Source organism: Quercus robur, chromosome 7 (genome assembly GCF_932294415.1).
Source record: "Quercus robur chromosome 7, dhQueRobu3.1, whole genome shotgun sequence".
In the NCBI taxonomy this organism is placed as follows: Eukaryota; Viridiplantae; Streptophyta; class Magnoliopsida; order Fagales; family Fagaceae; genus Quercus; species Quercus robur.
The window spans coordinates 22,007,260-22,015,630 of record NC_065540.1 but is presented as its reverse complement, the minus strand read 5'-3'; the positions used below and the strand labels follow the sequence as shown (position 1 = coordinate 22,015,630).

General features: G+C 35.1%; 1 protein-coding gene across 4 annotated transcripts; it reads right to left on the bottom strand.

Annotated features, from left to right (window-relative positions):
• Positions 1-659: 659 nt before the first annotated feature.
• LOC126692759 (protein WVD2-like 4) lies at positions 660-7,482 on the bottom strand. Of its 4 annotated transcripts, XM_050388503.1 has the most exons (10): positions 7,136-7,482; positions 4,758-4,949; positions 3,429-3,703; positions 2,936-3,316; positions 2,794-2,852; positions 2,611-2,688; positions 2,408-2,501; positions 2,258-2,329; positions 2,024-2,131; positions 660-1,336 (listed from the first exon to the last, which is right to left on the bottom strand). In XM_050388503.1, exons 3-10 carry the CDS (start codon positions 3,663-3,665, stop codon positions 824-826), a joined length of 1,542 nt encoding a protein of 513 aa, XP_050244460.1. In that variant the 5' UTR covers positions 3,666-3,703; positions 4,758-4,949; positions 7,136-7,482; the 3' UTR covers positions 660-823. The 4 variants fall into 4 exon arrangements, with proteins under 4 accessions (XP_050244460.1, XP_050244458.1, XP_050244461.1 ...); XM_050388501.1 differs by lacking the exon at positions 4,758-4,949 and having other exon boundaries at positions 7,119-7,482; XM_050388504.1 differs by lacking the exon at positions 4,758-4,949 and having other exon boundaries at positions 2,408-2,498; positions 7,119-7,482.
• Positions 7,483-8,371: the final 889 nt, after the last annotated feature.

Sequence of the window (8,371 nt, the reverse complement as noted above, 5' to 3'; positions counted from 1 at the left end):
GTGCTTTTTGTCATGCTCCTTTTGGAAATTATTGGTTTATGGGCCAACATAAAGTTCTAATCTTAAGTACTGTGGAAAGTTTGATGTTGGCAATGAAATCGACTCTGACACCCTGGTGGCAAGAATGAAAGGATAGAAGTCGTTGCTTCCGATAATAACTATTTACCAAAAATCAATTGATGTCTAAGTGTGGTGATATAAAACAATCATCACGAAGTAGTTAAATTCTATCATATCTATCAAAATTATTTATTGAAACAGTTCCTAAACAACTTTTAGATAAGAACTCTAAAAGTAAAAAGTAAAATGGGAAGATGCTACCATGTCTCCCTCTCCCTCGTGATAGGAGATATAGGGTAATCATGAGTTTCAGAAAATTAATTCATCCTCAACTTTTAAGTCCAAAAAAAAAAAGAAAAAATACAAGCCCTTGACTAGTGCTTTAATTCATGAGAGACAACTAAAGAGGCTTATTCCTCACTGGAATACATATAGGTATGTAGAAGAAGAGCTTACACAGACAAAACAAGAAAAAAGAGAAGGCTAATTATCAATTTCCCACACAAATTTATTAATTCTTGCAAGACGCGGGACATCCATTAACTCTGCATGAAGGTCACATAGGATCACAGAAGCAAAAACTTCCATATAATAAAAAATAAAAAAATAGAAAGGCATAACTACATTAAGCTGTAGAGAACAATATTTAACATACATGATTTAATCACAACACACATCTTTTTTCTTTTTAATTCACAAGTCCAATTAAACTTAAAAATTGTATACCTATAATTTATAAACACAAGGTCCAAGTATTGCATCCTTAACCTCCAACAGAAACTTCATGAGGCATAATCTCAGGGGCAGGTGAATTCAAAACCAGTGCATTGTTCTGAGAGGTATCCACTGCAGACTCCAAGTCCATCTTATCTTTGCATTCTGAAACATGCAGAGCCTGGTTTTTGGTGTCTTCTCCTGGGGCCTCAGGTTTAGAGTTGGCAGGCTTTCCTTCAGTTTTAGTGACTACAAGTTCCTGAGGTTGAAGCCTGGATTGGGACTTTCTAATTGGTTTCTTTGAAGCAGCATCTTTATCAGATTTTGCCTGAAATCCCTTAGTTGAATTGTTCTGTCCTCTGTTAAGACGTGGGCTAAGACAAGAGCCACCACCTTCTGAAGAGTTGTTTGCAGCAATGGAATTCTTGTTCTTCCCAAGCTTCGGAGATAGGCTGAGACTTGGGCCGAGACAAGGTCCATCACCTTCTAAGGAATTGTTTCTTGCATTCAAAGTGCTCTTCTGCCTTCCAAGCTTTGGAGATTTTGCACGTGTAGTTGGTATCTAGATGAATGAGTAGACACAATGCTGAGAAACAAAAAGCAAGGTGCATGAAGCAGAGGGGGGAAGCAGAAAGAGTAGGCCTCTCTAGCTCATTTTGAACACTAACTCTATTAGATTATAGGAGTTCACACATATTTATTAGAGGTGTATAAGTTTACAAATACAGCAGGTATGTTTTGTGTTAAAAGAGTTGGATGTCTTTTATGGTTCGTTTGGATTGAGGGGAAGGGGGGGAGAGTGGAAGGGAATAGAGTAGAGTTGGCTAGAAATTAGCCTATTTCCAGCCAACTCTACTCTACTCCCCTCCACTCCCCCTCCCTCCCCCCTCAATCCAAACAAGCCCTTAAGTTCTAGCCCCAACCTGCTTGAAGTTTAACTATTTCTAGGATAAAAAAAAATTTAAGTTCAAGCTTGTAACATTGCACCAGATCTGATGTTGGCCATAAGAATAAACTTACTATTTTAAGTGGGGTTCTCCTCAATATTAGAGTGAAAAGACTGCTTGAGTTTAAAGAGTGTCTTGGAACCCTATAGCATGCAAGTTAAATTAACCCACTTTGTTTTGCATAGAATGCCAACTCAATTGGGAAGGTTTTAATTGCAAGGTCATTGGTGTTAAAGAATTTAAAAAAAAAAAAAAAAAAAAAAAAAAAAACCCTGAAAGCATCAAACAAATAGATGAGTTACCTTCTTTATTTCAATTTTTGGAGGTGGCTCTTTATAGAAACTTGGCATGGGTGTAGCTTTAAATGTCAGGCTTTTTCTCAGTTGCTTGATCTCCGCCTCCTGGTTTTCCTGCAAGATACCCAGAATGAGCACGGATTAAATAACTGAAATGGAATAGATATCAAGCAGAAAAGTTAAAGAAAGAATGATTAATGCAAAGCATCTTCCAGGTGCAAAGAATGTTGTCCCCAACACCTTTGATTTTTCTTGCAAGCTATTTCTTTCTACTTCTCTTGCCTGAATCTTCTCTTCTAGCTTTGAAAAGAACTGGCCAATAAAAAAAAGTGATCAGTTTTTGCATTTAAAAGAAAACTTTTAACAGGGTTTTAAAAGAGCATCAGCAACCTCCTTTCGTTTCTCAGCTCGTTCATTCAACCTGAAGGAAAATCCTGAACCACTGCTCCTCCGCTCACTAGGAGTCCCACGAGGAGTAGCACTTCTGATAAAAATAAAGAAGATAATGAGAATATTATAAGAAAGAGATGAGAAAAAATGAATGATTATTCTTGTAGCAAATGTAAAAAAAACATGCTGATCAAGGATCATACGAAGTAGTGGAATTAACATCATCATCCTCTTTCACTGGTAGTGCTGCTTTCACAGGAGTTGGATTTTGATCAACTGATCTGCAATTACATGAAATCATAGCCTGAGAATTTATTCAGCCGAGATATATAGATGCTCTCCCAAAATCTATAACAAAAAACTATATTGAAGAAGTTGTGACTCACAGGGGTGCCTCAGTTGGAGGACAGGTAGCAGTTGCACTCACAGTACGAGACTTCCCAGGCTGATACAACAAAGAACACACTTTAGCATGAGGTAGAGTAATAAAGGGAGCATAAAAGGAACATATGGCCAAAAAAACGATACCACAGAGCATCTAATGCTAGGCATGGATGCTAAAGAAGTCTGCCGACCAGAAGTTCCACCAATTGTATTAGCTTCCTTTGAGTGGAGTCCAATGGATGCAGGCCTGTTTGGATGAGTCAGACGTGAAGTTGAAGTGGCTGGTCCACCGGAGGCCTGGGATCTAGTCCCATTTCTTTGAGCATGTTTCACTTCTTTTTTCACTGGGTAGACCTCAATGCTCTTGTTTAGAACATCAGAGCATACTCCTCTTGAGGGGAAGGAGAGACTCTGAGTAAGCAACCTCTGGTTACGAGAAAAAGGACTTGTGGCTTTCAAACTAGCTTTATGATCCTTGGCTAGTTTATTGTTCTTTGGTGAACCACTATTCAGAGTTCTCGTTTCCTGATCACAAAAGACAGATAAACCAAAAAATAATAATAAGAAGGTCCCCTACATATGTGCTACGATAATCATAAGAGAATCAGTTCAAGTTGGAAAATTCTTTGTGTTGTACCTTTATGGATTTTAAGTTTTTACTTGTAGATACAGCTGCAGAGGCTTTAACTACCACTCCAGAAGAATTTAAGCCTTCAGCTTTCTTTATTGGTTCAGATATTCCATTAATAGTGGGAACTGCACAGTCACTAACATTCTCACCCTCTTTGTTCAAATGCTCAACTGATTCTTCCACATGTTTTTTCTCAATAACACAACTCTCATCCTCCAAAGAAACCCCCTTTTCAGCCTCCATTGCGTAACAGATGCTTACAGAAAGGATAGAAAAGATTTCTGGAGAAACAATAAAAAATGTTAATACCCCACTTAGGCAAAAAAAAAAAAAAAAAAAAAGCACTGCTCGATCCCCTAACTCCCATGAACTAGTATTGGAAATAACATCACACAGATTACACTATTTCTCCTATATTTTCTTCTGTGATATGCTCCTTTCCTTATCTGTGATCAAATTTTTATTATTTCTTATTCAAATGCAAAAGGAGTTGCATTAAATGAGTAAAGATCCATTTCGTTGCAGAGAAAGCAATTCAGTTAGGACAATTAGGCCAAAATTTCATTTAGCAGCAGAGAAATGCAAAAGAAAGGATCCAGATCCAGATACACACCAAGTAGACATACACATTAAAGATAAGGGTGGAAAAAATTAAACAAAAGAGAAAGCGATCGACATAAGGAAAATTGGCATAAGTGCAATCATTAGTAGTATAATCAAAGAATTTTTTCAAAAGAACTGGAATTCTAAGTGCAGTATTTTTCAACTAAAGTATGGCAAAGCCCGAAATCTCGAGAAAAAATCTGTTGTATTATGCTTTTCCCATATTCACTAAACAATCAATGAGGAGCTACCCATGTTTCTTTATTTGCCAACACTAACCCTCCATCATGATAGGCAGGGTCAAATATGGATTTTGGCATCACCTAGCTTGTGACAACAAAAAAATAACACAAACACAGAAACACCCAAAGCTCCCAAACTTCTAAGAAATGACTAAACAAACCATCAACAGAAGTGACATCACTCTTATGCCTGCTGCTCCTATGAAGGATCTTGTATTCCTGCTTCTCACTGAAAGATTGCCCAAAGGACTAGCACACCTTAGCTAGAAGAGCAAGATCACCATGACCTCACTATAAAGATTAAACTGAAAAACATTTCACAAGGCTTCCTCCACACTAACACATCCTTCCTACATATCACCATCATAAAAATGCATCACAAACTCTAGATCATAAAGCCTTTTTTTTATCCTCAACCTATTATTCATAATTCTCAAGCCTTTTTCTAGTAGTTCTTACCCTCCTTTCTCACTATGTTTCAAAAATATACCTGATGTGCAAGGCTACCATTTATGTGGGATTGAATGAGATGGTTGGTAGGCAGTCTTTTCTTCAATTTCTACATAGGCTGATTCCTGGACTCAAACTTGCAGCACATCGCTTGGGCAGAGAACACTTTCCATCTCACCAAGGTCTAACCTCTCACTATGTTCACAAACCATTATGAAAATTACCTAAAAGCCTAATACACAAGGGAAAATGCCACTCAATGAGTAGGAGGGTCTAACATGTGGAAGTTTTAACTCTAAATGGAGATACGATGGAGACAAGGTTTGAATTCAAGATCACTTGCTACGATAGCATATAGAAAAATGAATATAATTCAAAATATTTACTTGATTACAATCAACTTGTTAAAGGATTTATACAATAAAATAATTAAAAAAATCATAATATTATTGTATCCAATTCCATAATTCATTATATGCTCAACTCTTCCTTACTTGATGGGTGATTCTTTCCATGATATATATTTCCTCACACTACCCCCTCAAACTTACGATAATTTTGACCCCCAAAAAAAAAAAAAAAAACACTTTGCATAAACCAAATTTGGATTTTGCCATCACAAATCAAAGTTCCATATCATCCACTGGACCACCACCAGAAAAGAAAAAAAGCGTCACTTGGGCAATCATGAACAAGACCTTATATGGACAAAATAAGCACTTCATGGACCAATATTTTGGTTTCCATGAGACACAGTTTAGAACCTTCACACCAAGTTGCCTTTAAACTTGAAACCTTAAACCTTAACAATGTGGAAAAGAAAGCTTCATGGGTTGAATTTTGAATCACTGTGTGCAAAGGTCCAAGCCAAATGCTTCTTCAGTTTGTGATCTTGGATTATAAACTCATATAGATTAGTGTTAGTGATGGTATGAACACAGTGATCTTGGTGGTGACCATCATGAATGACTTTGACATGAATACAAGAGGGGAAAAACATAAACCCATGGGTGCTTGTACCAAATTATTGAATATTTTATTTTTTAAAATTAGATATAATTAAATGGTGGTAGGAGTCTAAGGGTCGGTTTGGAATTTGGATACCGCTTATTGCTAAAAACACTGTAGCAAAATAATTTTTAAATGTGTGAATAGTGCCGTGGGACCCAGTTATAACTTTACATTTGCGTTTTTCCATACTTGTGGGTCCCATGAATAGTGCATGGGACCCACAGAAAAAATGCCAAACGCTCCAACTTTCATTTTGCAGTGCAATCCAAACTTGACCTAAATAGCATACAAGAGTGAAAGAACTTAAGTGAGAGAGAAATCTAAAAGAATGTGAGAAAGGCTAATGACAAAGAACAGGCCTGCCGGCTTGTGAAGTCTAAAAGAATGTGAAAAAGGCTAATGACAAAGAAAAGGCCTGCCGGCTGGAGAAATGACAAAGAAAAGGCCTGCTGGCTGGAAGTAGAAGTTGGAGAGAGGCTCAATACAGCAGATCCGTGGCTCTGATAGCATGTAGAAAATTTCACCACTTGATAAGTATTCTAAGAAAAGGAACATCTAACTGCACCTTTCATAGCCCTTTTTCTAGCTCCCTCATAACCCCCACCTTTCAAATCCTCTAGGTCTTTCATAACACTTTTGCAGATGATGATCTATCATAAAACGAAGAAAAAAAAAAAAAAAAACAGAACAAAGTTTCTCTCCAAATTCCCTTCATAGCTTTTTGTTGGATATGAATACAAATCCACCATTAGATTGCATTTTCTTATTATAACCTCCATGCTTGCAAAATTTCACCGATCAATAGTTATGTCATCAATCAAACATTAAAATTTCAAGTTTTTGTTGTCTTAAATTATGCATAATTTTTTTTTTTTTTTTTTTATGGATCAATTAGTAATTAAAATCTGATTTCAACGAAATTTGACATAAATGTTAAGAACATAAATAACATGAATTCACCGGTTGGATTTTCAAAAAATATAATCATTTAGGTGCTAGTTTGGAGAGAAACTTTGTCCAAGAAAAAAAAAAAAAGTACTACACAAACTAAATTAGTATAGATCAGTCTGACATGAGTTTAAAAGTAATGGTTTTTCACTTTTCCTCAAGCTATAAAGATTCTAAATCTTGATTTCTGTACTTCATTTAAATACTCAGCAACCAAGCAGAGGATTAACATAACTCAGTATAGACAGCCAAGGTTTTCCAAACAAAAGCACACCCAGAAGAGAAGAAGATACATAAAATCAAATGACAGAAAAAACACAAACACCATATATTATAACCCGAGCACTAAATCACCCATTTCACGCATCAAAACATAGGAAATCAAGCACAAAGCAACCGAATTTTCAAGAATTCAAAAAAGTCAAAGCAATGCAATACTTACAAAGTGCTAGCATGTACCTTGGAAACTTGGGTGATGAGTATTGTATTGGGTTTGAATTGAATTATTAATAGGAACCCACCCCGTAGGCAATGAAAGCAACCTGAAGAGAGATAAAGATGAAGACTTATTCCAAAACAGAATTATGGGATGGATTGAATGGAGATTGATGGTTTGGTTTAGAAGAATGAAACAGAGTGGAGTTTGAGGAAAGATTGATAGTGGTTTGGATTAGAAGCACTAGTGAAGGGTGAAGTGGGTTGTGATAGCTGAGCTTGAAAGCTACACACACAGACAGAGTTGGTGACACACACTCCTCTCCACTCCTCTGGTTTGTTCTAGAAATAAGAGAGCAATGAAGTATGATGAGTTTTTCAATGCAATGGATTAGATTGATAGAAGTTTCTAAAATGACTTAACTGCCATTGGCTCTAATTGTAACTGTAACTACCAAAAAGGTCTAGCAGTTTGAAATCTGAACGTTAAAGGGAGGGACCGGAATGTACTGATGGAACAGAAAGTAAAAGGAATTAAACTTTTTTTTTTCTTGCTTGGAAATGTAGAAAATTAGCTAGGAATAATTAAAATTTTTTTTCCACTTATGATTTTATGAATCAGATCTAACTTAACAGTGATAATTTTTTAGAAATTTTAAAGACTGTTACTTTTTTAATCTTTGGTTTATCCATTTATGGTTTGCATCGAATTTAATTTGTTGTATACTTGTCATTTTAAAAGTTAAACTATATTATATCTACTTTTTTTTCCTCTAAATATATATTTTTTTGTTTATAAATTTCCTATATTCACATCCTAATATGGATGTAATTTTCTATTTTTGTGTTTATTTTTCAAAGAAAGTGAATCAAATAAAAAATATTTAAATCTTCTTCTTCTTCTAACAATTTTGACTTTTGAGTTAACTTATATTAGGAAGTTTCCCTTTTTTTTAATAGAAAATTAATATGCTATCTATAAAAGAAAAAGTAAAAGTAAAAGGAATTGGGCTTTTTATTTCTTAATAAGAAAAATGAAAATCATTTTTTTAAAATTTTTTTCTTTTCCTCTTATGATTTTATGAATCATATCTAACTTAACAATGCAAAGTTTTAAGAGGAATATATAATTATAAGAAATTCTTTAAAATTATTACTTTTTTAATATTTGGTTAATCATATTTTATCCAGCTATGATTTGGGTTGAATTTAATTTGTCAACTGTCATTCTAAAAATTGCAATTTATCAACCTAAAGTGT

Excerpts from the sequence above, each read along its gene's own strand:
- LOC126692759 (XM_050388501.1), bottom strand. The coding sequence starts at position 3,665 with ATGGAGGCTGAAAAGGGGGTTTCTTTGGAGGATGAGAGTTGTGTTATT. Across the intron at positions 3,317-3,428 it reads AAAACTTAAAATCCATAAAG|GAAACGAGAACTCTGAATAG; the intron begins GTACAACACAAA and ends TTTTGTGATCAG. Across the intron at positions 2,330-2,407 it reads GAGCTGAGAAACGAAAGGAG|TTCTTTTCAAAGCTAGAAGA; the intron begins GTTGCTGATGCT and ends TTTATTGGCCAG.